The 27,996-nt window shown below is 41.3% G+C and overlaps 2 protein-coding genes, 1 long non-coding RNA gene and 1 other non-coding gene across 43 annotated transcripts in view; 3 read left to right on the top strand and 1 right to left on the bottom strand.

Moving 5' to 3' along the window:
- EFCAB5 (EF-hand calcium binding domain 5) overlaps window positions 1-18,411 on the top strand; it is a 183,718-nt gene extending 165,307 nt beyond the window's left edge. For 10 of the 12 annotated variants that reach the window (XM_016932088.4, XM_016932086.4, XM_063798744.1 and 7 more), the window contains 4 exons: window positions 453-706; window positions 1,895-2,181; window positions 2,863-2,959; window positions 17,793-18,411. In XM_016932088.4, coding sequence (XP_016787577.2) covers window positions 453-706; window positions 1,895-2,181; window positions 2,863-2,959; window positions 17,793-17,983 — 829 coding nt within the window. In that variant the 3' untranslated portion in view covers window positions 17,984-18,411. The remainder of the gene's footprint in view (window positions 1-452; window positions 707-1,894; window positions 2,182-2,862; window positions 2,960-17,792) is intronic. The other 2 variants (XM_054670093.2, XM_054670095.2) reach the window with 2 other exon arrangements.
- Window positions 398-27,865, bottom strand: LOC107969205 (uncharacterized). Of its 2 annotated transcripts, none has more exons than XR_001710873.2 (2): window positions 27,348-27,865; window positions 398-676 (listed from the first exon to the last, which is right to left on the bottom strand). It is a non-coding gene; the product is annotated as an uncharacterized LOC107969205 (long non-coding RNA). The 2 variants fall into 2 exon arrangements; XR_002940196.2 differs by having other exon boundaries at window positions 27,361-27,865.
- The window catches only part of NSRP1 (nuclear speckle splicing regulatory protein 1), a 72,844-nt gene continuing 70,249 nt past the window's right edge, over window positions 25,402-27,996 (top strand). For 4 of the 28 annotated variants that reach the window (XM_054670103.2, XM_063798783.1, XM_063798785.1 and 1 more), the window contains exon 1: window positions 27,154-27,288. Coding sequence is in view for 2 of the 28 variants with exons in the window: in XM_511382.9 (XP_511382.6) it covers window positions 26,746-26,819 (74 nt within the window). In the remaining 26 variants the exon portion in view is untranslated. Of the gene's footprint in view, window positions 25,584-26,601; window positions 26,820-27,153; window positions 27,289-27,996 lie in introns of those variants that run through there. The other 24 variants (XM_063798777.1, XM_063798772.1, XM_063798774.1 and 21 more) reach the window with 15 other exon arrangements.
- MIR423 (microRNA mir-423) lies at window positions 27,035-27,127 on the top strand. Its single transcript, NR_035795.1, has one exon. It is a non-coding gene; the product is annotated as a microRNA mir-423 (primary transcript).

Genomic DNA, 27,996 nt, shown 5'->3' with positions numbered 1-27,996 from the left:
GTTTCTCCAGCAAACACTCGCTCAGTAAATCACTTGCATAAGGATCCCTGTCTCAGGCTCTGCTTCTAGGGAACCCGACCTAACACACTCATCATTTCTGCTGGCACTCAACCAAAGCATAATGGACAATAGGTAAACAAAAAATGAACACCTTCAGATAAGCCAAGACAACGAAGTAAAGTATCATGATGGAGAGTGGCTTGGGCGCTGCTTGAGATTGGGTGCTCAGGGACGCCTTCTCTGCCGAGGGGATGTTTGAGCAGAGACATGAGTGAGCAAACAGACAGCCATGTGAAATCAAGGGCTAGAATGCTCCAGGCAGATGAAACAGCAAGCAGGGCTGGCATGGTGGAAGTGAGGTAGGCACAAGAGAGTAATTCAATATGTTTCGGTGGAATGATGTGAACAGACAGATGTTTAATATCCTTGTGCTTATTTGGTTTTGATTTCAGAGATTTCCTCTTTAAATGTACTGACAGTTCAGAAGTTGTTCTGGCTTCTGCCTGTGGAGAAACGCATATAGTAGTTCCACTTCGTGAGAGAACAGGAGAGGCTCTGGGAGTCCTCGATTTTAACATCGGCCAAAATAGGATGTTGTTGTGTCAAGAATATAAAGATCTACAGAAAATGATGAAAGTGGTCCAAGTGGCCTGCTATGAAATACTTGGCGAGTTCTCTGGAGAGATAAAGAAAAAATATATCTTAGGTATCGTTCATGTGGCATCAGTCTAAATTCACAGGTTTAATAGGTTTTGGGGAAATCACAGGCAGTGCAATGAAATATGCACTTTCTAAAATGAATTGTTACAACATACACATCTTTTCATGTAAAAGGAATTCCCTTATGCAGTCTTGCACTGACGAGTAATGTCTACAAATTAAAGGAAACAGCCTGGAATCACATTCTCGTGGTTAGATTCCTACAGTTTTAGAGCTGGAAGGGCTCATAAAGGCAAGCTAGAACTAGCATGTATTAAATACCCCCATTATGTGCTTCAGATATTATTTCATTCAATCCTTGCCATAACCCCATGAGATGAATAGTGATACCCCATTTACAGGTGAGGAAAGTAAGCAAATTGCCCCCAGTCACACAGTGAAGAAATGGTGAGGGCTGGATTTGAACCTAGATTTGGGTGCTCTTCCCACTATGTTATACAGCATTAAGTAATCAGAACATCTCGTTTTACAGATAAAGATGCTAAAGACTGCAAAAGTAAAGCGGATTATCTAAGGTCCAATAGCAAGCTGGTGGGAGAGCCAGGATTAGACTTTAGTTTTTGTGATTCCACATCCACTAGGCTACTCTCAGCGCAATGCCAGCTGGAGAGAGGGAGGGAGGAAGAAGGCCTGGAAACCTTTGGCTTCCTAGAATGAAGTGAATAGAATTAGCAGAGTAACACTATGTGGGATTGAGCCAAAGGATTTGTAACTATGTCATAGAGTGGGATAAGAAGAAAGGAGAAATTTCATGTCTCCTAAGTGTTCACTATGTGTAACGCCTGTAACTAAGCACTTTTACATATATCATCTTCTCTAATTCTCACAGCTAACCAAGGAAGTAGGGATTAAGCCCATTTTCACAGAAGAGGAAAAGGATATTCAGAGAGACAATAGACTAATAAGGGTGACAGCGTGTGTTCAAACCAGGGTCTAACTCTAAAACCCAAGTTTTTGCCTTTTCTCTTCCTATGAGCTTCACCAGGAGTAATTTCATTTCTTTCTTTTGATTTCATGGCTAAAGAAACTGAGATTGTTTAAAACCAAAGGATATGGTCTGCTTTTTCTTGACAAAAACATTTACTATAATATGTTCAGAATCCTATGAAAAAGTAATGTACAGCAATGTACATTAGACTGAACAGCAATGTGAGCTATCATTTTGTTGTTCCAGAGATTGAAAATGTCAGGGAAGTCCAGCGGGCAGGAATTCTCTTCTTCCGAATCATGCTGCTTGAGCTACAGGAAAGCATCCAACTACTCAATTCCATGGAATTTGTGTCACTGTTGCTCTATGACCATACTCTTGTAACAGAGCCAAATTCTCCTCAAGACAGCAAATCTATGGAGTTGGAAGCCAACGTGAAACTAGTGCGTGACATCCTGAAGGCGGTTATCTTGTTCTTTCATCCAGAGTTGGAATTTTCAAGTGACTTTGGAAGTTGGGATAAGTGTAAATTTGTAAGTTTTTTTTAAAAAACACCTTTTAAATTGAAGAATCGCCTAAACAAATTTAACTGTACAAATCATAATTGCATAAATCATAAGGGTACAAACGCAAGAATTTTTACTGAGTGGAACACGTTCACGTAACCAGACCTAGATCAAGAAATAGAGCATTTATGGAATCCCAAAAGCTCTCCTTTGTACCCTTCCTCATCATCCCTTCACCCCACCCACCCCAAGGGTAACCATCATCTTTTTTTTGAGACGGAGTTTCACTCTTGTTGCCCAGGCTGGAGTGCAATGGCGCTATCTCAGCTCACTGCAACCTCCGCCTCCTGGGTTCAAGCAATTCTCCTGCCTCAGCCTCCCGAGTAGCTGGGATTACAGGTGCCCGCCACCACGCCCAGCTAATTTTCTGTATTTTTAGTTGAAACTGGGTTTCACCATGTTAGCCAGGCTGGTCTCGAACTCCTGACCTCAGGTGGTCCTCCCATCTGGGCCTCTCAAAGTGCTGGGATTACAGGCGTGAGCCACCACACCCGGCCATGGGTAACCATCATCTTCACTTCTAACACCATTGATTGGTTTTGCCTATTTTAAAATCTATATAAATGGAATTATGTAAGCTGTTGAACTGGGCACTGTATTTCTGCTTCCTGGTGATCCCATAAATTTTCTCTTGTTGTTTGTTCACAGTATGTTAACAAATATTTAGTCAACAATATTTGTGCCTTTGATCCAACTGCCAAGCATGTGGAAGTTAATGTACAGCTTATTGATGAATATATCAGAGGTAAATTTCCACTTAATTACAGCCTAAATCTATGCCAACAGCAATAAAACACAGTTGTGATTTTTATTAGGATAAAGCAAGTGGGTCATAAATTCAGTTTTTAGGAGAAAATAGTTATAAGTCTTCTAAGAGGAGGGACACTATGTAATCTATTGCATCATTCCCCAAAGTCATTGTCTATGCCACATTTTGAGAATTCAAAAGCACATCTATCTCCCACTTATTGACTACATGTGCATTATTTATTTTTTAAAATGCAAATGGGGCTTCAATGAGAATGGAAATTTTAAGCAAAAAGGCTATCTTTAGCTTCAATAAATAACCAAAGAAAATAATAGACTTTTTCAAGGAGGAGAATCACCAAGAATGGAGAGCAGCGAGGCTCTCGGGTTGGAGAAGACGATTAGCTGTTTGGCCACAGGGAATAGGCCACATATGAGAGTAAATATACAAACAGAGGCCCAAGGTCCTCCACTGACCTGTATTCTCCCACCAGAGGCCTCAGGCTGTGATGAGGAATTCATTTATAGTTTGTTTTTTTCTTTGTTATGAAAAGTAATCATAACTGGGAAAATGGCTCTGTAGAAATTGCTCACTAAATCTATCCCTTTCCTCCTCTTCCCGCTCTCCTACTATCTGTGGAGGCTCTAGACCAACGCAGAAGAGTTTCTGGATTAACGGGGAACTATCCTAGCTTATTCCTGAGCAGCCTTGACCACCAACGCTACCAACCACTTTCTGCTTTCCAATAGTGCCCTCTGGTGGAAGAAATATTAATTGCAGTTAACGGAGCCCGACTTAGCCAGAAAATAGCCCATAGGCTCCCCAATCACCGCCGCCAAGCCTTTAGCGTTAACCACAGTCTCCGCAGCAATCAAGAAAGTTCGTAGGTCACCCAGATACCAACCCTCTCTCCTTCAGATGCAGTTATATCAGGAAATTCTAAGCTTCCAGCTTAGGGGAAGGGAGAGGAATTCTTCGGGGTGCCTTTCTGTTTGTGCCAGGAGAGGAGTCTTCAGGCAGGGCAGTCTGCTGCTGGAAGTTTACCTGGCCTAGCAGCTTTAAGTAAGGGCCCTACTCCACGAATCTACCCAGAATGAAATGTCACCAATAATACCTGTAGGTTCAGCCTGTGACAGGCAGAGACTGCTGGACTATATAGCATAGCTCCTAACCCACCACGCCTTCCAAACTATTATTTTACCAAAAGGGCAGAATTAGGACTGGTAATGTGTCCATACTTTCTTAGGGCTTCCACTGCCAACTCTCACCCCCACTTCATCCTAGTTCAGGAAAAGAGTATTTCCTAATGTAAATGACGAGTTGATGGGTGCAGCAAACAAACATGGCACATGTATACCTATGTAACAAACCTGCATGTTGTGCACATGTGCCCTAAAACTTACAGTATAATAATAATTTTTTTAAAAAGAAAGAAAAGGGTATTTTTGGCCAGGCACAGTGACTCATACCTGTAATCCCGACACTTTGGGAGGCCAACGTGGGCAGATTGCTTGAGCCCAGAAGTTGGAGACTAGCCTGGACAACATGGCAAAATCTTGTCTCTACAAAAAAAAAAAAAAAAAAAAAAAAAACTAACTGGGTGTGGTGGTGCACGCCTGTAATCCCAGCTACTCAGGAGGCTGAGGTGGGAGATCACTTGAGCCCAGGAGGTTGAGGCTGCTGTGAAATGTGATCATGCCACTGCACTCCAGCCTGGGCAACAGAATGAGATCCTGTCTCAAAAACAACAACAACAAAAAGGAGGTACTTTTTTTATTCTGATGAAACTCTAGGCAGCTGTGTCTTGCCTTTAGATTGAGCCAGTCATCTGTGAAGTAACACTGGGTAGCTTTGTTGGGCAGGCCTGGCCTCCCAAGACTGTGCCATTGCAGGTGAGTGCTGCTGACATACTTCCCTGTGGGGGACCCTCTGACTCCAGTGAGCACTCCCAGACAGCTGTGTTTGCAGTAGTACATCAATAGCCTACTATTCTCTGTCACTTTGCGTAAGATACTCCTAGTAGTTGGTCTTTTCTACCTGGAGATTCATGACTTGACCACCCTCTCAAGGACCTATTCTCCCCACTCCACTTTGGACCTCTGCTGCCAGCCTCACCTGGTCGTTCAGGATGCCCCATAACTGCTGCATGTCTCCCTCCCAGGAATTTTAGACAGATGTTGCCTGTTTGGAAATGTTCTTAGACCCAGAGGCAAGAAGAGCTGTCCCCTATTGCAAGTATAACCAGAATCACTTTTCTGTGTAGAACCTGGGTGTCTCTGCCAAGTGACCATACCTCCTCCCCTAAATCCAAGTGTTTACAAGTCCACAGACATTGGTCTTGGCAGGAGTGCCCCCGGCCCTCCACTTCTCCTACAGGGGTCCCAGAGCTCCAACTCTGTCAAAGCAGCCAGAGGCTCAGTGCTGTCACCATTTATAAAGAAACCCACCAGCTTCCTCAATAAAATGACACCATGATCCTCTAAGGGTGACAATGAAGGAAGGTGCCTTCAGGGGAGGACTGCTGGACTCACAGTCCTAATTAACTTTTATCTTCAAGATTCGCCTTCCCTGGGAGATCCTTCCCTAATTGCTACTGCTGCCATCATGGTGGCTCTCATAGGTGCCACGCTCCCTGCAACTCCATTACAAAAATGGAACATGACTCATTCCTTAACTCCCCACTGCACAGCTAAGGACCTGACAGGAACCTTGGTAGAATGATTCTACCGACAATCCAGAAATAACAAGTAGGAAACAGCACTGAATCTGCAACTCTGAGGACGTGCCTTTTTCTTTGAAATGGGTCAAGCCAAAATGGACAACCAGACACCAAGAACATTGTTCTCTCCTATTCATTTAAACCTTCTGTATGCTAACATTGGTTTGGATTCAATTACAGTTCTCTGCTGTCTTTTTGGACTTAGTCATCTTGAATGGGAATTGTTGGCTCCCTCTTAAGGAAAAAACTTGCCATCGCAGCTAGACTTGGGTTTAATAGAGAGCTAAGAGTGCGCCATTTATTTACAAGTTGCTCACAGATTTTAGGCCATGGAGGAGGAGATATCAGTTCAGCTTGAGAACAGATTTCCTTTGTCCTGGCAAGAGCCCCTTAAAAATCCCTTTTAGTTACGAGTTATGATATTAGACAAGTACTCATACAATGCACAAGAGAAGGGTATAACACTCTGTTCTGGGTAAAGATCTCAGGCCTGGATGTTTGACCTATTTCCCATGCAGGCAAACCCCCTGCTTTTCAGTTCCAAGTTATTCAGAGGAAAAAAGACAATCGAACCAGCCATTCTCTTTATGTTTCTTATCACTTCTTGTGATTTAAATTTTGAAATTTTCTAACAGTAGTTATTAAGAGGAACAACTAAATACAGTTTTACATGTATAGATAACATTACTGCTACTTTGATATCTGATTAAAGACTTTTAAAAATGAGCTTGATGAGACGTGGAGCATGGTGGCGTGCACCTGTGGTCCCAGCTACTTGGGAAGCTGAGGCACAAGGATTGCTTGGGGCCAGAAGTTCAAGACTGTGGTGCACAATGATGGTGCCTGTGAATAGCACTGCACTCCAGCCTGGGCAACATAGTGGATACCGTCTCTAGAAAAAAAACTTGGTTTAATAAGAACATTTTTCTATTTAATTTGACACTCATTTTTTAAAATTTTAGTGGCTGTTAAAACTGTCTTTTATCCTGAAAGGATATAAATATTATATATATATATATATATATATATTTTTTTTTTTGAGATGGAGTCTTGCTCTGTCACCCAGGTTGGAATGCAGTGGCCCAATCTCAGCTCACTACAACCTCTGACTCCCGGGTTCAAGAGATTCTCCTGCCTCAGCCTCCCCAGTAGCTGGGATTACAGGCACGTGCCACCACGCTTGGCTAATTTTTGTATTTTTAGTAGAGACGGGGTTGCACCATGTTGACCAGGCTGGTCTCGAACTCCTGACCTCAGGTGATCCACCTGCCATGGCTCCCAAAGTGCTGGGGTTACAGGCATGAGCCACTACCGCAGTCACAATTACATATACATATACATATACATATACATATACATATACATATACATATATATTTTTTTTTGAGATGGAGTTTCGCTCTTGTTGCCCAGGCTGAAGTGCAATGGCGTGATCTCGGCTCACCGCAACCTCTGCCTCCCAGGTTCAAGCGATTCTCCTGCCTCAGCCTCCCGAGTAGCTGGGATTACAGGCATGTGCCACCCTGCCCAGCTAATTTTGTATTTTTAGTAGAGGCAGGGTTTCTCTGTCTTGGTCAGACTGGTCTCAAACTCCTGAGCTCAGATGATCTGCCCCCTCGGCCTCCCAAAGTGCTGGGATTACAGGCGTGAGCCACTGAGCCGGCTTTAAATTTTTTATTAAAGTAATTGAAAAGGTCACATAGAACTAAAAGCCTAAAAAGAGTCACTAGCCCATATCTTCTCTTTCATACTCTTCAGTCCCCCTCGCCAGAGGCAACCATGTTTTGTTCTTTCACTGTTTCTTCTTGGCATTTGCACATCTATTTCTATTATGCACATATTGCTGTCTTTTGACTCATCAATTTTAAACCTTATCAGTCAATTTCCTCTGATTATAAATGAAGATTTTGTTCTGTTATACCACCATTCTCTTACCCCATCCTCCCAATGTAGTTATATTTATAATTTGGGGTTAAAGATGCAATGTTTACATGATTTTGCCTATGCAAATATTATACACAGCTGAGGATTGTAGCATATTTTGATTCCTCATTTTTTTTTCCTGAAGTAAATAATTGTCTTTTATTTTTAAACTTTCTTAGTTTTATTTGTACTTCTTGATAATTCCCACCCCTTCCATTTTCTCTCCCATAAGACAGTTCTATCAGGTAATTTATTAGTTCTAATTTATTTTCTTTTCCCAAAGCCATCTCTTCTAGAGATCTCAGTTCCTCTGTTTTTGTTTTGTTTTGTGTTTTGAGACAGGGCCCCACTCTATCACTCAGGCTGGAGTGCAGTGCCACAATCAGAGCTCACTGCAGCCTCGACCTCCCTGGCTCAAGCAATCCTCTGGGCTCAGGTTTCCAAGTAGCTGGGACTATAGGCGCGTGCCACCACGCCCAACTAATTTTTTTATTTTTTGTAGAGGTGGGGGTCTCACTATATTACCAGGCTAGTCTTAAACTCCTGACCTCAAGGGATTCTCCCACCTCAGCCTCCCAAAGTGCTGGGATTACAGACATGAGCCACCATACCCAGGCTTCAATTCTTTCTCTATCAGTGGCTCATGCCTGTAATCCCAGCACTTTGGGAGGCTGAGGTGGGCTGATCGCTTGAGCCCAGGAGTTCAAGAGCAGCCTGGGCAACATACTGAGACCCTGTCTCTGCAAAAAACTTGGAAAAAAAAAAAGCTGGGAGTAGTGGCATGTGCCTGTAGTTCCAGCTAGTCAGGAGAGCTGAGGTGGGAGGATCGCTTGAACCCAGGAGGTTGAGGCTGCAGTGAGCCATGTTTGCACCACTACACTCCAGCCTGGGCCACAGAACGAGACCCTGTCTACAGAGAAAAAAAAAAACTCCTGGGCTTAAGCTGTCCTTCCACCTCAGCCTCCCAAGTAGCTACAGGACTGCTGCCACCACACCTGGCTTTCCATTGTCTTTTTTAAAAACTGAGACATAATTCACATGCCATAAATTTCACTCTTTGTACATTTTAAAGTGTAGAATTTAGTGGTTTTGAATATATATCCCAGATTGTGCAGTTATCACCACTATGTAATTTTAGAACATTTTCATCACCCCAAATAGAAACCCTGTACCCATTAGCAGTCACTTCTTTCCTCTCCCTCTAGCTCCTGGGAGCCACTAATCTACTTTCTGTCTCTATGGATTTACCTATTCTGGACATTTCATATACATGGAATCACACAATAGGTAGCCGTTTGTATCTGGCTTCTTTCACTTAGCATGTTTTCAAGGTCCATCTATGTTCTAGCTTGTATCAGTACTTCATTTTTGCATGTGTGGCTGAATAATATTCTATGATAGACAACATTCTGTTTATTCATCTATCAGTTGATGCACATGTAGGTTGTTTCCACTTTTTGGCTACTGAATTATGCCTCCATTAACATTTGTTTACAAGTTTTTGTGTAAACATGTATTTTCAGCTCTCTTGTATACATACCTTTGGAGTGCAAACATATGGTAACTCTATGTTTAACTTTTTGTGGAAAAGACTCCATTGTCATCCAACTTTAAAGATTGCTGTTGACAGCCTGGGCAACATAGTGAGATCCTGTCCCCACAAAAAAAATGAAAAACTTTGCCAGGTCTGGTGGCATATGCCTGTAGTTCCAGCTACTCAAGAAGCTGAGCCCAGTTAAGGCTGCAGTGGGCCATGATCGTGCCACTGCACTCCAGCCTGGGCAACAAAGTAAGACTTAATCTCTAAAAAAAAAAAAAAAAAAAAAAAGGCAAAGATTGCTGTTAAGAAGTCTGAAGCCTTTCTAAATCGGTGTGACCTTTCTTTGTTTTATATCTCTCCAGAAGCTGTAGAATCATCCCTTCATCCCCAAAGTTGCAAAAATTTCATAATGATATGCCTTTTTATGGGTCTGTTTTCATCCATCGATCTGGATACTGGCTGGGCTTTTTCAATTGTGAAATCTAGGTTGTTAAGTGCTGGATGACTTCCTCCATGGCATCAAGATTGCTACTTACAGCTGTGCAGTTTGTACACTGCACAAAGGTGCTCTGCTGAGGAGGTGGGTGGGGGCCAAAATGTATCCCGGATTCCATTCACTAGACTGTGTGCCTTAACATCTGCTTGGAGGAGGAGCATCTTTTTCATTCACCAAGCTGTGTGCCCACAGAGCGCGTTCCCTCACAGTAGGTGTGTTTTTCTCACCTTTACACAAAGGTGACCTATAAGGCTGGTGGTGGCCCTGCCCTCTTTTTTCTGTATTCACTCTTTGGAATTCCTATTATTCAGACATTGGATCTCCTAGATTCAGTCTTCAAAATCCCTATATTTTCTCTCCTCTTTCCTAAACAGCTTCAACAAACCCTTCTGAACCCTTTGAGGATTCTGGGATATACAGAAGGTTGGTTCTAGGCTTTCTCCACTGCTGATTTAGGATTCCACTTTTCTCCTGTCTGCTACCACTTCTTCATCTGCTTTATATTTTTCAAATTTTGTTGTTCTGTCTTTCACTCAACTAAAATTATCTCAGTGCTATCCATGTGACAGGCCCTATTCTAGGTTCCGAGGGTACAGTAGTGAATGACATAGAACAAGATCCCCGCCCTCAAGAAGCCTACATTCTAAAGGGGAGAGCAGAGGATAACAATAAACATAATAAATTATACACTATGGTAGAAAATAAGTGCTATGGGGGAAAAAGCAAAGTCGAGTAAGGCAGTGGATGCAAAGGTGGGAAGCAGGGAGGAGGCATGGGCTGCAAATTTAAATAGTCAGGTAGGCCTTATCAAGAAGGTGAGATTTAGGCCAGGCGTGGTGGCTCATGCCTGTAATCCCAGCACTCTGAGAGGCTGAGGTGGGTGGATCACCTGAGGTCAGGAGTTCAAGACCAGCCTGGCTAACATGCGAAACCCCATCTCTACTAAAAATACAAAAATTAGCTGGGCATGGTGGCAGGCACCTGTAATCCCAGCTACTCAGGAGGCTGAGGCAGGTGAATTGTTGCAACCCAGGAGGCGGAGGTTGCAGTGAGCCAAGATCGCACCACTATGCTCCAACCTAGGCGACAGAGTGAGACTCCGTTCAAAAAAAAAAAGGTGAGATTTAAGCAAAGATGTGAAGGAAGCGAGGGAATCAGCCATATGAATGTAGAAGGAATATTCCAGGTGTTGCTTGATGTTATTTTATCCTAAGAAAAGAAAAAGAGTATTCCAGGCAGAGAAAAAAGCCAAAGCAAAGGCCCTAAGGCAGAAACAACCAGTGTTTTCAAATAGCAACAAGGAGGCCACTGTGTCAGCAGCAGGGTCAGAGAACGGGAGGTAAGTAAGGAGATGAGTTCAGGAGGTAATGGAGGACTGAATCAATTAGGGTCTTGAAGACTATCATAATGTCTTGATTTTATGGCTTATGGTGATCCTCCTGCCTTGTCCTCCAAAGTGTGGGATTACAAGCATGAGCCACAACACCCAGTGAATTAGAGCCATTGCAAGGTTTTAAGCAGAGGAATGATATGACCTATGTTTTAAAAGGATCACCCTGCTGCTGTAATGAGAAGACACTTTGGAGGTCAAGAAGAGAAGCAGAGAGACCAACTAGAGGAGTTGTTGCAGGAATCTGGTGGAAATGGTGAAAAGTGGTCATATTATATATATTTGAGAGGCAGAGCCAAAATATATCTTGACAGTTTGAGTGTGGAATGAGAAAGAAACAGAGGAGCCAAGGTTGACTCCATGGTTTGGAAGGATGGAGTTACCATCAGCTGAGATTGAGAACACGTAGGTGGAGCAGGCTTTGGTTGGGGGAGATGAAGTGTTCAGATTTTGACATGCTGAGTTTGAGATATCTATTAGATATGGAAGTAGAGATGTGACTATGTAGATGGTTAAATAAATCTGGAGTTTTCGAGAAAGGTCTAAGCTGGAGATATAAAATCGAGATTGGTTGGTGAATAGATGATTGGCAAAGAGAGGAAAGTCCCCTAGGTGGGAAGACTGAGTAGAGAAGATTCTGAATGTTTTGCCACAAAGGGGAGCAAAGAATGGTGTGGTAACCGGAGGAGGAAATGGGGTCAAGGTTTTGTTTTGTTTCTCAGATGGGAGAGATAACAGCAGGCTTCATTCTGATGGGAAATCCTGTAGAAAGCAAGAAGTTGACAATGTTGAAGATAGAGAATTCCTGAAACAATGTCCTCAAGCACGTCAGAGAGGATGGGCTGTTAGAGTAACCATACGTTCTATGTTTACCTTGGAACAGCCCAAGTTTTTGCTTGTTGTTCTGGTGACTTGTCCAGTTAGCATCCTCTTTCTCTCTCAAGTGTACCAATTTGAGCAATGAATTATTTGACTACCCTGGATCTACCGCACCAAGGGAGGAATTGGCTTAAGACAGCAAGAGGACAGAGAACATGGGTGCAGATGAGAGTGAGTGGGTAGGTGTGCTGGTAGGAGTCTACGGAAGGAGAATATGGGTGCCGATGAGAGTGAGTGGGTAGGTGTGCTGGTGGGAGTCTATGGAAGTTGCCTTCTGATTGTGTCAATCTTACAGAGAAGCTGAAAGCAGAGTCATCAGCCAGAGTGAAGATGGGAGAAGAAGTTGTTGGGACTTTGAGGCAGTGGGAGTAGGAATTAAATATTGGTGTTTCTTTTCTCCTGATCTTTCTATCATTGGTTTTATGTCTTCTTTTATTAATTAATTAATTAATTAATTATAGAGGCAGGGTCTGTCTCTGTCACCCAGGCTGGAGTGCAGTGGTGTGATCATGGCTCACTGTAACCTTGAACTCCTGGGCTTAGGTGATTCTCCTGCCTCAGCCTCCTGAGTAGCTGGGATTATAGGCATGAGCCACCATACCCGGCCCTTATGTCTTCTTTTTCTTTTTCTTTTCTTCTTTCTTTTCCTTTACATTAGTCTTCGTAGGAATTTCAGATGTAGCAAAATTGAATGCATGTTAATCATCTAGAAAAGCATTATCCAGTCAATTTCTTTCATATTTTAACTTGGTGGTCTCCAAAGTTAAGTGGAAGCACCCCAGAAGATTTTTTTAAAAACTCTCTCTAGGGCGCAAGAAAAATATCAAAGATGATTCTGTTGAGACATTGAAAGACAGAAAGAAAGAAAGAAAAATACCAAAGGACTAAGGACTTTTCTTTTTTTCTTTCTTTCTTTTTTTGGAGACAAGGTCTCACTCTGTCACCCAGGCCGAAGTACAGTGGCACAATCTTGGCTTACTGCAACCTCTCCCTCTCAGGCTCAGGTGATTCTCCCTCCTCCCACCTGAGCCTCCCTAGTAGCTGACACTAGAGGCCCACACCACCATGCCCAGGCTGGTTTTGAACTCCAGGACTCAAAAATACAAATAATTTTTGTATTTTTTGTAGAGACAGACCATGTTGCCCAGGCTGGTTTTGAACTCCAGGACTCAAGCAATCCACCTGCCTTGTCCTCCCAAGTGTTGAGATTACATGCGTGAGCCACTGCATCCGGCCAAAGGACTTTTCTTTATAATGGTTTTAACTCATTGTTAATTTCTATTTTTTGTTTAAAATGTTTTAAAATAAATAATTGATAAATATATATATTATAAATATATATATATATATGGGCACATGCTCAATGTTTGTTACTGATAGAGGTACATGAGCAAAAGAGTTTGGAGGCCACTACATTAAACTATGAATTTTGTAAATATAATTTGCATTGATTTCAATTTACACATGACTTGATTTATAGCTACATCATTTAAAAAGCCACTACATGTGATATTGTATAGAAATTATGTGATATTGTACAGAAATTATGCTTGTGACACCATACAGAAATATGCTTGCCATGGGAATGAAACTGATATACGTGCAAGAACTCAGCATTCATCCTGGAACAAACTTCCCCCTCAAACTTCGATTACTAGAGAAAAATGTGTTTTTAACTCCCCGTGTAACATTGATATTTTTCCTGATAAATCTGGGAGGCAGTACACTACAGTGCCTTTGGGACCATATTAAATTAACAATGACATATTAAATTCCCGATTGCCATGGCAAATGTAAGTTCTCCTGCCTACAAAAAGATTGATTGAAATTTGCATATATTACCGGGCGCGGTGGCTCACACCTGTAATCCCAGCACTTTGGGAGGCCAAGGCACGTGGATCACCTGAGGTCAGGAGTTCAAGACCAGCCTGGCCAACGTGGTGAAACCCCATCTCTACTAATAATACAGAAGAATTAGCCAGGCGTGCATGCCTGTAGTCCCAACTACTCAGGAGGCTGAGGCAGGAGAATGGCTTGAACCCATGAGGTGGAGGTTGCAGTGAGCCAAGATCACGCCATTGCACTCCAGGCTGGACAACAAGAGCAAAACTCCATCTAAAAAAGAAAAGAAAAGAAATTTGCATACACATACCCTCCTATTGCTGCAAGGACCTTCAGTTTATTGTGTGTGGCTGTCAAGGAGTGACTTGGGGTATGTGAAGCAATAGAAATGAGAACTAAAACTAAGAGAACTAATGAAAGAGAGGAACATCAACAAATGCGGCTGATCTTGGATTGTTAGTTGAAAGGAGCAGTTACATTTTAGCTTTTGTACTTGAAGCTTAAGTACTTCTTTCTTTTTGCTTTGCCCATCTATACTAATTATCCATCATCCCCAAAAGATTTAACTTTATTAATCCAGTGTTAAAAGCAGGGATCCATAAAAGGAGTTTTAATTCAGAAATATCCTACTATAGCCCAGTGTTTCCAGCATAATGAATTCACTATGTAATTAAAAGTTTGATTAAACTAGAACCTACAAAAATGTCATGTTTCTGAACTAATGTCCATAGATAGACTCAAAGGTCACCCAGTACTCTCTATAGCTTAGATATATTCAAATAATTTACTATACACTTTTCCAAAGCAAAGCAAAAAAAAAAAAAGCGTTATTTCTATGGTTATAAAAGAAGCGTTTATCTGCTTGAAAAAATTGCAAAGTCTGTGTGAGTGGGGTCTGTCGTGGGTCAAGCTGCAAAGATCCGGCCTGCATCTACCACAAGAGGGCAGTAGCACTCAACCGTTAATAGGGAACCCAGCAGAGCGCTGGAGGCTCATTAGAGGAATCGTTAGAGCCGGTCGTTAACGCATCAACCTCTGGAAAGGACAGGGAAACAGGAACCGCCGTCCAGACACTTTCGGAGCTTCTGTCTCGGTAACAATAAGACAGGAAATAAGCAACAGGGCCTTGTGAAAGAGAGCGACCTCGCTCACCATCCCCGTGTCGTTGAATCACCATGGAGATGGCGACTAGCTTAATAATGGCTTGCAGATGGGCGTCTGCTCATGTGGATGTTCAGATAAGAACACTGTGGCAGGGGTCAAAGGAACAGAGCTCTTCATGGGCATTAGGGAAGGGCGGAAGAAAAGCTGAGGGGAGCAGCAGAGCTGTTTTGTCTCCGAAAATAAGGACTTTTAGGAGTGTCCTAGGGTGAATTTTATTTAGCTTCATAGCATTGAAACATTATCTTTGGAAACCTGTATCATTTACCTTGCAGGGTTTCCAGGAAACTAATTAACAGAAAGAGAGATGAATTGGCCGAGCGCGGTTGCTCACGCCTGTAATCCCAGCACCTTGGGAGGCCGATCATCTGAGGTCACGAGTTCGAGACCAGCCTGGCCAACATGATGAAACCCCGTCTCTACCAAAAATATAAAAATTAGCCAGGCCTGGTGATGGGCGTCTGTAATCCCAGCTACTTGGGAGGCTGAGGCAGGAAAATCGCTTGAACCCAGGAGACGGAGGTTGCAGTGAGCCCACAAGGTGCCACTGCACTCCAGCCTGGGTGACAGAGTGAGACTCCATCTCAAAAAACGAAACAAACAAACAAAACAAAACAAAAAACAGAAAGAGAGATGAATTATAACAAATGCACCTTCAATATTTTAAGTATGTATGTCGATTGGTCTAGTATTGCTCATAAAATGAGATGAATCAGGTATTTTGAATGTGATCTCATGACCAGCATCTGTTTTGTTTTTATTCATAATTCTCTCTAATGTTACTGAGCTATAATCTGGAAAGAATTTTAGTATTTGAGAAACCTAATTCATTATTCTTTAATTTAATGTTTCAATTTAACATTTATTGAACACTTATAATTGAATGAGAAAAGACAATGCCAGGGTGGTGTGTGTGTGTGCGTGTGTGTTAAAACAGAGAATTTTAGAAAATTAATTGGATCCACGCTTTAAAGTCAGCTTCAAATAAAAATTGAGACTTGTGAATGTTTTCCACATTTTACGTGCCATTCCTATCCCATATTATACCTTTTGTTGTATAGTTCCTTCCAAACCATAGGACAGCTAAACCTAATTCAGAGAATCTTGTTCCTTTGTGTTGATAAAAGACAAGAAAATAAAATATGTTCTGCTTAGCAATTCTAATAGATCATTGTCATTACTGTTAATAAGCTATTGGATAGAAGACTTGATATTTAAAAGCTTTTACTCAATTAAAAAAAAAGCCAGGTTCAGTGGCTCATGGCTGTAATCCCAGCACTTTAGGAGGCCGAGGTGGGAGGATTGCTTGAGGCCAGAAGTTCAAGACTAGCCTGGGCAACATAAGACCCTGTCTCTATTATTAAAGATAATGAATAAATTATTTATTTATAATTATAAATAAATAAATAATAAAGCTTTAACTCAGTTATAACCAAATGGTTTACTCAAATCAGCAAACATGTATTGGGTTAGGCACTGAGTTAGTTACTAGGAATAACAGAAATGAATAAAATAGACTTGTGGATGAGAGGCATCTGAAAGAAAGGGGGTAATTATTATTATTATTATTTTTTGAAATGGAGTCTCACTCTGCCACCCAGGCTGGAGTGCAGTGGCACAATCTCAGTTCACTGCAACCTCCACCTCCCAGGTCCAAGCGATTCTCCTGCCTCAGCTTCCCAAGTAGCTGGGATCACAGGTGTCCGCCACCACGCCTGGCTAATTTTTGTATTTTTAGTAGAGATGGGGTTTCACCATGTTGGCCAGGCTGATCTCAAACTCCTGACCTCAAGTGATCCACTTGCCTCTGCCTCCCAATGTGCTGGGATTACAGGTGTGAGTCACCGTGCCCAGCCGGTAGTTAATATTTTTGAGCAACTACTCTGTGACAGATCTTCACATATATTTTCTCAGCCTCTGGTCCCAGCTACTTGGGAGGCTGAAGTGGGAGGATCACCTGAGCATGGGAGGTTGAGGCTGCAGTGAGCCATGATCGTGCCACTGCACTCCAGCCTGGGCAACAGGGCAAGACCCTGTCTCAAAAGAAAAAAACAATTCTTACAATTTTGTTTTATGGAAGAAGAAACTGAGGCTCAGAGCAGTTAAGTGACAAAACTCATTGGTGTAGAGCCAAGATCTGTTCAACTCTACATAGTCTTTCCATTGGACCATTCTGTTTGAATATTAGTCATTGACTCCTGGGAAAAAGCAACTTTTATGAATGACAGTTTAACAGTTTTCAATTTAAAAAACTTAAAACATATAATGGTGTGCAGTTACTATATAGCTTTAAATTTTAATTAGGAAATATTTCAAACATGCAAGTATAGAGAATAATACCTGCATAGTCATTATGAAGCTATATTCTATATCCAATCTTAACACTATATTTGAGTTAGACTTTTTAAAGAAAACATTATAGGAACAGTTGAGGATTTCTATCTTTCCTCGATCCCACTGTCTTCTCGTCTTTCCCTAGAGATAATACTATCATGAATTTGGTATTGGTTTCATGCATGATTTCTTATTTTTACTATATGCTAATGAATCCATAAATAATATAATACTATCTTGCAGGTTTTAAAGCCGTTTAATTGTGCCCAAAAGTACACATTATTCTATAACTTACTTTTTGTATTGAATATTTTGAGATTTATTCATGAATACAAATAACTCTAATTCTTTGTTAACTGCTGTTAAGTATTCCATTGTATGACTATACCAAAATTTATCATATTCCTGTAATTACATATTTACGCAAGATTCTGCTTGGTTTTGACTCAAAACATATCTAATGAACTTTAATCATAATATTAGAACTTATAATTTTAATAGTAAAGTGCAAAACTCTCCACTCTTACTTTTTTTTCCCTGATGCAGATCATTCCCGAACTGAAGTATGGAAATTTGGTAATGTTGTCATTGAACATCTATACCACTGGATACACATCTGTTCAGCTCTCACGAAGATAACCAAACAACTAAATAGTGGTATTACACCTCCGTTGCCCTCCAAGACTGACAATTATATGTATGCAAAAATGCCAGGGGAAGGTTTGCAAGAGAAGTGATAATGGATGATAATGGAATTGATACTGTATTTAGGATCCTTTGTTTGTGTTCAGTTTTGTTTGTTAACTATAAAATATTTTCCATTGGAAAGGGGTACCTATAAATGTCTTCTGCTGCTAATATTTATCTCAGCACTTTCTAAACCCAAAAGTGCTACCTAAGAAGAAATTTAGCCAAAAAATACCCAGCTAAGGTAGCCATAGCCAAGTGTATTTAAGTATGTTATAGAATATATTTGAAAGCTTCCTTTCAGTTTGAGCTTTGTATCTGCTGTGGAACTGTTATGGTTGATTGGGTAGTTATTTTTCATTCTTATAAGGTTCAAAGTAACAACTGAGGATTTAGAAAACAAGAATACCAAATAGAATACCAAATAATAAAGATAAACCAAAAGAATACCAAATAATAAAGATTTTTAAGAAATGGACTGAGAGTTGTTTTTCTAATTTTTCAAAGACTTATCTAAACATCGCCTCTTCCCTCTCTCTGCCTCCATACTCTTGCCTTAACAACTCAAAAGTTGCTTTTGGTTTTTAACTTTTTAATTTTTAATTTTTGTGGGTACATAGTAGTTGTACATATTTATGGGGTACTCAAAAGTCATTTTAATGAACAGAAATTCTTGTGGGAAAATGTCCATGACTCATGGAAAAAAGAAGACACTTTTTTAATGATAAAAACCTCTTCAGTTCAAAAGTACAAAAAGAATTTATATTTGTTTAAAGCTTGTTTTTATGACAAACTTTACTGCTCTGTGGTGAGATTTCATCTTTGCAATAGATATCTGATGACAGAGTCCAGTTTTAATAAAATTTTGGGAAATTAAACTTTATTTTCTTTATTAGATTGACAAAATGTGATGTGTCCAAATATCTTATAATTTGAGATTGGCCGTCCCTTTTTAACCTTTTCTGATAAGAGGGCAGTGTTATTACCAGTCCTCCTCTCTCGGATGATCACATGCCAGTTTTAACCTATATGCCTGTTTCATATTTGGAAGGGGGCTTTTTAGGGCCTTCAGAGCAACATTCCAAGGAACAGTGTTCTTGAAGATATTAAACTCATAGCCACATATCCTGATGGCTTCAGAGCAAGTTTACAGAGTTCACTGTGAATACAAATGGCATTTTAGGTGGCAAGGAAGGAAAGATTTTGCAGAATGCCATGTTTGTAACCGTTATCCTGGAAATTAAATTAACTAAAGGACTTCTAGCTTGATGAAAAATATCATACATTTGCATGGCACTTTAACTTGAAGTGTTTTCGCATACTAGCTTATTTGATTCTTCCAATAATCTATAAAGTGGGTAGTCCTGATATTATCTCTATTTTATTTTATAAATGAGTTGCCCAGTTCACAACAGGCATAAGAGGCAGAGCGGACCTAGCACATAATTTCTGGTTTATTGCCCTTGCCAGCACCCTAGAAATCTCACACTTTCCAACTTTCTTACTAGGCTAATGACCATGCTGTCAGTCTTTTGAAAACTACTTTAAAATTTGCAGCCAAACAAGCCAGATTGGTTAAATTTATTAAATAATCATTCAAGTAAAATACTGTCCCTTAACCTTAGGAGCTTATATTTTGAGTGAGGAAGGTGTTATTTATACCTGACGAAGGTTAGATACAGATTTATATCTAAATCCATTTATTTCGCTGTTAATAGATTTATTTATTTACTTATACTTACATATGCTTCAGAAGCTTGGACTTGATTAACTGAATTTGTTATTGGCTCTTTCCTGATAGCTCATAGGTAACAATGACACTGTACAGTGTAGACCATCCAGACCACTTTCTCTCCTTTGCTTTCTTTTTTATTTTTTTAAGTGACAGGGTCTCGCTCTGTCCCCTAGGCTGGAGTGCAGTGGCTTGATCATAGCTCACTGCAGCCTTAAACTGCTGGACTCAAGTGATCCTCCCGCCTCGGCCTCCCAAAGTGTTGAAATTACAGGCATGAGCCACTGCACCCAGCTTCACTTTCTTTTATACTTTTGGCTTGTCATGACTCAGGAACAACATGAAGTATCAAGATAATGACAATGGAATCTCAAAAAAGCTCCAATTGCCTTTTTAAACAGCTTTACTAACATATCCACATACCATAAAAGTTACCCATTATAGCGTAGAATTACTTTTTTTTTTTTTTTTTTGTATATTCACAGAGTTGTACTACCCTTACCACAATCAACTTTAGATTTTTTTTTTTTTTTTTTTTTTTTTTTTTGAGACAGAGCCTTGCTCTGTTGCCCAGGCTGGAGTGCTGTGGTGCATCTTGGGTCACTGCAACCTCCTGGGTTCAAGCCTCCTGGGTTCAAGCGATTCTCCTGCCTCAGCCTCCTAAGTAGCTGGGATTACAGGCGCCGGCCACCACGCTCGGCTAATCTTTTGTATTTTTAGTAAAGACGGGTTTTCGCTATGTTTGCCAGGCTGATCTCGAGCTCCTGACCTCGTGATCCGCCCACCTTGGCCTACCAAAGTGCTGGGATTACAGGCGTGAGCCATCGCGCCCGCTGAAAATTTTGATCATCCCAATAAGAAACCACATACCCATTAGCAGTCACTCCCCACTTTCCCCTACCCCCAGCCCTAGGCAACCGCTAATTTTTTTTCTCTACCGATTTGCCCATCTGGACATTTTGTATACAACATGTGGTCTTTTGTAATTGGCCTCCTATTCCCTCTTTTTTTTTTTTTTTTTTTTTTTTGAGACAGAGCCTTACTCTGTCACCCAGGCTGGAGTGCAGTGGTGCAATGTTGGCTCACTGCAACCTCTACCTCCCGGGTTCAAGTGATTCTTGTGCCTCAGCCTCCCAAGTAGCTGGGATGACAGGCACGCACCATCACACCTGGCTAATTTTTGTATTTTTAGTAGAGACAAGTTTCACCATGTTGGCCAGGCTGGTCTTGAACTCCTGGCCTCAAGTGATTGGCCCCCTCAGCCTCCAAAAGTGCTGAGATTACAGGCGTGAGCCAGTGCACCCAGCCAATTCCCTCTTAATCTAAATATGCTTAAGCGACCAGATGCCCTGAACTTCTAGACATTCTCAATCTTCTAACTCAAAAGACCATTTGAAGGTAATTTAAGAATTGTGCAGGCCAGGCGCAGTGGCTCATGCCTGTAATCCCAGCACTTTGGGAGGCTGAGGCGGGCGGATCAACCGAGGTCAGGAGTTGGAGACCAGCCTGACCAACATGGAGAAAACCCGTCTCTGCTAAAAATACAAAATTAGCCGGGCATGGTGGCACATGCCTGTAATACCAGCTACTCGGGAGGCTGAGGCAGGAGAATCACTTGAACCCGGGAGGTGGAGGTTGCAGTGAGCTGAGATCGCGCCATTGCACTCCAGCCTGGGCAACAAGAGCGAAACTCCGTCTTGAAAAAAAAAAAAAAAGAATTGTGCATTCCTCTCATATATGAGGTTTTATGCAATGCCAGTCCCAAAAACCTCACCCCACATCATCGATGCCATGTTCTTACTCTCCTTCCACAGAATCTTGTTACAAAGACCTCTCTCAGGATCAGAAAAAGTAACTATTGGATACTAGACTTCGTACCTGGGTGATGAAATAATCTGTACAGTGAACCCCCATGACACAAGTTTACCTATATAACAAACTTGCACATGTACCCCCGAACCTAAAAGTTAAACAGATTTTTTAAAGCAAAAATAAAAATTTTAATTAAAAAACCTCTCTCAACTGACAAGATCAGTGAATTAAATATTACCTATTTCACCTGTTTTCTGGTTATAAATATAGCTCACCACTTTGCAAGAAGGGCCATTGTGAACCATCTTTGGTCTAGAATGCTGTCCAGTTCCATAATCTTTTTCTTGGTCAAATTTGTTAAATTTATAAATAAATAAATATTGCCTAATTTCTCTGCCCTTAAACTTGGTTACTACCCTCAGTAGGTGTACCATCTCCTAGTCATTAACCGTATTTAACCTCTCCTCCATCTACTGTCTGAGCTTAGACTGTCCTGCCCAAGGACTTCAAGTGATGAGGCAACCCTGGGTGGCCATTACGTGACTGACTCTGTAGCTACAGTTGTTTGAATTAGGGGTGACCCCTTACCAAAGTGAGACCAATTTGTGAAATGGCCTAATATAAAAAGCACCCAAACCATGGACAAGCCAAACTGGGAAACAGCAATGGGAGCAGTGTCTAAAAGGAAATTAAGGCCGGTGCGGTGGCTCACACCTGTAATGCCAGCAATTTGGGAGGCCGAGGCGGGTGGATCACCAGGTCAGGAGTTTGAGACCAGCCTGGCCAATATGGTGAAACCCTGTCTCTACTAAAAATACAAAATTAGCCGGGCGTGGTGGTGCATGCCTGTAATCCCAGCTACTCGGGAGGCTGAGGTAGAAGAATTGCTTGAACCTGGGAGGTGGAGGTTGCAGTGAGCCAAGATCACACCACTGCACTCCGGTCTGGGCAACAGAATGATACTCCATCTCCAAAAATAAATAAGTAAATAAATAAATAAAAAATAAAAATTTAAAAAATAAAAGGAAATTAAGTGCTTAGAGAGGCCAAAGGTGTCATGACAGGCCTTGAAGGAAGTTGGTGCATACTGCCTTCAAGATGCTACAAGTTAGCAGAAACTATAGGTAGAGAAAAGGTGTGAGTAGTTGGTTGGGGAAAAGATTGGGTGCAAAGAGAAGAAACTGAAAGTAGTGAAGTTAACATTAGTAACACTAGTGTCAAAAGATTAAGTGGAAGATCCAAGGGTTTCGGTAATGGATCCAATTTAGTCAACTGTTCTGTTCTGGAAGTTTAAGATGATTGGAAATTTCTGTTGTATAACATCCATGAGGATGGTAGTGATGATACTATCTTTTACTGGTTTACCCAGCTTGTCCTTACAGCATTTCTTGTTAAAGTTTCAAAAGTTGGGTTCTAAAATGTTAGGAGGCTTCTCTGTGCCCTTACTCACCGCTGCAGTTACCACCACTGCTGCAGACTCTACAACACTGCATCTGAGAAATTGTCCCTTCTAGCCTAGGGAAAATCCCATGACTGCTTCATTAAAATGTCCCAAAGGCAATGGAAGAATACAGAATATAACAATTGAAAAACTCAAATTATCTAGGATATTGAGTTCTCCCCTGGGTAATTATGGGTAACTAATTCCCCATTCAGTCTATTCAAGCAAGAGGCAGGCAGCCCTGGCAGGGGGCTTTATTTTTTACTCTTTATTTTAAGCAAAGTAACACATACTCATAAAAAGTCATTCTGTTATACAAGGTCTGTTGAGACCACAGCATTTCCCAGCCCCACCTTACCTTTATTTTCCTTGCTTCTGAGTCAGCTACTTTCAATTCTTTTTGCTCAGGAGTTGGTAAACAGCCCATTGGCCAAATCTGGCCAGCTGCCTGGTATGGTAAATAAAGTTTTATTGGAATAGCTATGCCCATGTCTGTGGCTGCTTTCACATTACCAGGGCAGAGTTGAGTAGTGGCCACAAAAACCATATGGGTCACATGGACTAAACTATTTGCTATCTGACTGCAGAAAAAGTTTGCCAACCCCTATTTTAGCTGTGGTTTTGACATTTACCTCTATATTGTTAAATTACATGCTTGTGTGGCTACTTTTGTTTTCCGATTTAGGCAATATCTATTAATCTCCCAGTATACAATACAAAGATTTAGCTCCTTCCTCAGCATATATACACACACGCTTCCCATCCATTCTTCCCAATATTATTACATGGTAATGTAATCAGAATAGATCAATATTCAGTGTTTATATTATCATGATTATGTATGCTATTTACAGCTTAGCCATGTTGTAAATTACAATTATTTTCCATTCCTGTACATCCTTTTGCTTTCCCTAGAGTTAATGTCAAAAGAAAACTGGAGTGCTATAATATCACACAAGTAGATTTCAGAGCAAAGAATATTATAATGATAAAGGTTATTTGATAATGAAAAGTCAATTAAGAAGACATTACAATCTTAAACCTAATAACAGAGCTTCAAAGTACATGAAGCTAAAACTGATAGAACTTCAAGTCTATAGACATAAAATATTTACCTAGGACTGGGGGATTTGGAGGAAAATAGGAGTGGCTAATAGGTATATGGTTTCTTTGTTGGGTATTAAAAATAATCTAAAATTGGCCAGGTGCAGTGGCTCACACCTGTGATCCCAGCACTTTGGGAGGCTGAGGCGGGTGGATCACCTGAGGTCAGGGGTTTGAGACCACCCTGGCCAACATGGAGAAACCCTGTCTCTACTAAAAATACAAAAATTAGCTGGGTGTTGTGGTGGGCGCCTGTAATCCCAGCTATTTAGGAGGCTGAGGCAGGAGAATCGCTTGAACCCAGGAGGCTTGAACCCAGGAGCTTGCAGTGAGCTGAGATGCACCATAGCTCTCCAGCCTGGGAAACAGAGCAAGGCTCTGTCTCAAAAAAAAAAAAACTAAACTAAAATTGATTGTGGTGAGGGTAGTACAACTATGACTATACTAAACATACAACTTGACTATACTAAACCCCACTGAATTGCACACTTTAAATGAATGAATTGTATGATATGTGAATTATCGCTCAATAAAACTTTTTAAAAATATTTTTAAAAATATTATACTAGATAGAAATCTGAATCTATACAAAGACATGGAAACACCAGAAATGATAAATATGTGGGTAAACGTATTTTTCCTATTCAAAAAAATCTTTTTAAAAACGAAGTTACTTTTTATAGCAAAAATAATTTATTGTGCATTTATGACATAGTGACAATAGCACAAAACTAGGAGATAAAATGGAAGTATGCTTTTCTAAGCTTCTTATACTATACACAAAGTGGTAGATTCTTACTTTAAGGCAGATTGTGATAAGTTTAAGACATATATTAGAAACCCTAAAGCAACAGCTTATATAACAAGCAAAGAAGTATGGTCAATAAACCAACAAAGGAAGCTGAAGCATGAAAATCATAAGCTGAATCACAGTTGGGAAAAATAGAAAACAAATAGCAATCAAACTTTTTTTTTTTTTTTTTGAGATGGGGTCTGGCTATGTTGTGCATGCTGGCCTCAACCTCCCAAAGTGCTGGGACTACAGGCCTGAGCCACCCCACCCAGCCTGCAATCATAGTCACTTTAATGAAAATGTTTTAAGCATCCAAATTAAATGGAAGAGACTGTCAGACTGGATAAAAAAGCAAGACCCAACTATTTTCTGTCAACAAGTGATCCAATTAGAATGTAAATACACAAATAGATTAAAATGGGTTGAAAAAGATACACTATGCTAGCATTAATCAAAAGAAAGCTAGTTATATTGATAGCAGACCAAGCAGACAAAGAAGAATAAAGGAATAAAGAGGGCCACTTCTTAATGCTATAGAGGTTAGTAGAGGTTAATGCAAGAGAACGTAACAATCCTAAATGTTTACATACCTAACTTCAAAATACATGACACAAACTGATAGAATTGAAAGGAGAAGCAAATTCGCAATTATAGTTGGAGATTTCAACATCCTTATCTCAGTAATTGATCTCTTTGGCTGCTCTGAGACTAGCTGGGAATGAACCAAGAGTGAATGAGTGCACAGATGTGGGCAGAGTTTTCAAAAAGGTATCATATACGGGCCAGGCACGGTGGCTCACGCCTGTAATCCCAGCACTTTGGGAGGCTGAGGCGGGTGGGTCACATGAGGTCAGGAGTTTTGAGACCAGCCTGGCCAACATGGTGAAACCCCGCCTCTACTAAAAAAATACAAAAATTAGCCAGGCATGGTGGCGGACGCCTGTAATCTCAGCTACTCAGGAGGCTGAGGCAGGAGAATCGTCTGAACCTGGGAGGCGGAGGTTGCAGTGAGCCAAGATTATGCCACTGCACTCCAGCCTGGGCGACAAGAGCGAGACTACGTCTCAAAAAAAAAAAAAAAAAAAAGTATCATATATGATCCTGATTCCTATACCCAATGGCCCGTGAACAGTATTATTAATAATTTTGGTCCTTGGGCCGGGCGCGGTGGCTCATGCCTGTAATCCCAGCAATTTGGGAGGCCGAGTCGGGCGGATCACCCGAGGTCGGGAGTTCGAGACCAGCCTGACCAACATGGAGAAACCCCGTCTCTACTAAAAATACAAAATTAGCCGGGCGTGGTGGCACATGCCTGTAATCCCAGCTACTCGGGAGGCTGAGGCAGGAGAATCGCTTGAACCCGGGAGGCGGAGGTTGAGGTAACCGAGTTCGCGCCTTTGCACTCTAGCCTGGGCAACAAGAGCGAAACTCCGTCTCAAAAAAAAAATTTTTTTTTAATAATAATTTTGGTCCTATGTAAGGTATTATTAATACACAGATTTTCATTTTTCGCCTAATTATCCTGAACCAGTTAAAGTGAACACTTGGAAGGGGGTAGGGGGAATATCGATAGCCATGGCAGTGGTTTTCAAACTTTATCAGAATTACCCGCTGGTTAAAATTCAGATAACTCGCTTCACTCCAAAGTTTCTGATTGTGCAGGTTTGGGGTGGGGCCCGAGAATTTGTCATTTTAACAGTATCTCCGGTGTTGCTGATGCCGCTGGTCCCAGAACCACACACTGCGAACAACTGGCCTAGAACGTTGTCATTCCTTTCTCCTACAGATTTTGAGGCAGCCGGTGGGCTCCGAAACAAAACAGAGGTCACTGGATCCGATTCCCAGTACCATAGAAGTGACTCAGACCAGCGATTCAACCGACAAGCGGGATCCGGGCCACCCAAAGCCGCGCGAGAGTTTACGTGACGACATGGGCGTCAGCGTCACGGAGGCGTCGGCCACGTTCAGCGGACACGGGAGCAAGATGGCGATTCCGGGCAGGCAGTGAGTGATCCGGGAGTTAGGGTCAGGCTGGGGGATGAGAAACTACGGCGACTGTGTCTTTGGCCGAGGAGTTTTAAATGCGCTGGAAGTGAAGGGACTGTGTCGTCAGGGGTAGAGACGGGAAAAAACGAGAAGTCCTGAGGAACATAGATTCCCCTCCCCCGTACATTTTCCCGGATGGAAGCCCGAAGTTTGAGGGAGAAACTTGTGAGGAAATAAAGGAAGTTAGGCTGAGGGGCAGAGAGCGAGACTTTTCTATTTTCCAAAAGCTCGGTCTGAGGCCCCTCAGTCTTGCTTCCTACCCCGCGCTTGAGTTTCTCCCCGCTTGGATGCTCTCAGGGGCAGTGTGAAGAGAGACAGTTCCTGGCTTCCTTAGAGGGCCTTGTTCTCCTTGGCAGAAGCTCAAGTCCTGATTCCCGCCCTTCCTTCTCGTTTTAGGAATATTGTTCTGAGAAGCCACAGAAAAAGGGTAGGCATATAGGAAATTGGGGTATACGTTGCCGCAAAAGAGACAAATACTGTACGTACTTGAAAGTTTTACCTTTGATGTGTAATCCTTCCTTTTGATGCGGCCTCCCGTGATCTCCGCATCTTAAAGGCCAAAACGTGAGAAACTAAAGGAGTTGGATCTGATGGGATGGTTCTCTCAGATGCTCCGAGGCAAAGCACATGATCTTAATAAAGTGTAATGCGAACTTGCCCCATGGCTACTTGGGTTTCTCAGTTAATCTTTTAAAAATTTTCGTGAGTTACACTATCCAGTCAGTTCTTAGAAACTGTGTAAGTACACAGTAGGAAAAAAAATCTAGCCATTTTCTTGACTGTTTAGACCACAAGGATAGTTGAAAGCATTTTAAAATCTTTAGTGGACATGAACTAAACTTTCCACTACACATGTTTTTTTTTTTTAAATGTTACTGTCACTTCGCCATCTTAAAACATTTCTGAACTTTTCATTTAGTTCTCTTCTTTGATAAAAATGGTATTCGAGTTTGGCCCGTGTCCACAAATGATCACTTAGAGTAGTAATTATAGAATCTTACGGCATGTTAGAATTTTGAGATCACTGAGAAGCAAAAACAGTCTGTTATGTGTTCATAAAGCTTATGACATGTTTTGATTTGGTAGCTTCATGTGGAAGAGGTAGTAGATGTATTTGTTAACATTTAAACATAAA

This window comes from Pan troglodytes, chromosome 19, assembly GCF_028858775.2.
Source record: "Pan troglodytes isolate AG18354 chromosome 19, NHGRI_mPanTro3-v2.0_pri, whole genome shotgun sequence".
NCBI lineage: Eukaryota > Metazoa > Chordata > Mammalia > Primates > Hominidae > Pan > Pan troglodytes.
This window is presented reverse-complemented; position numbering and strand designations above follow the sequence as displayed.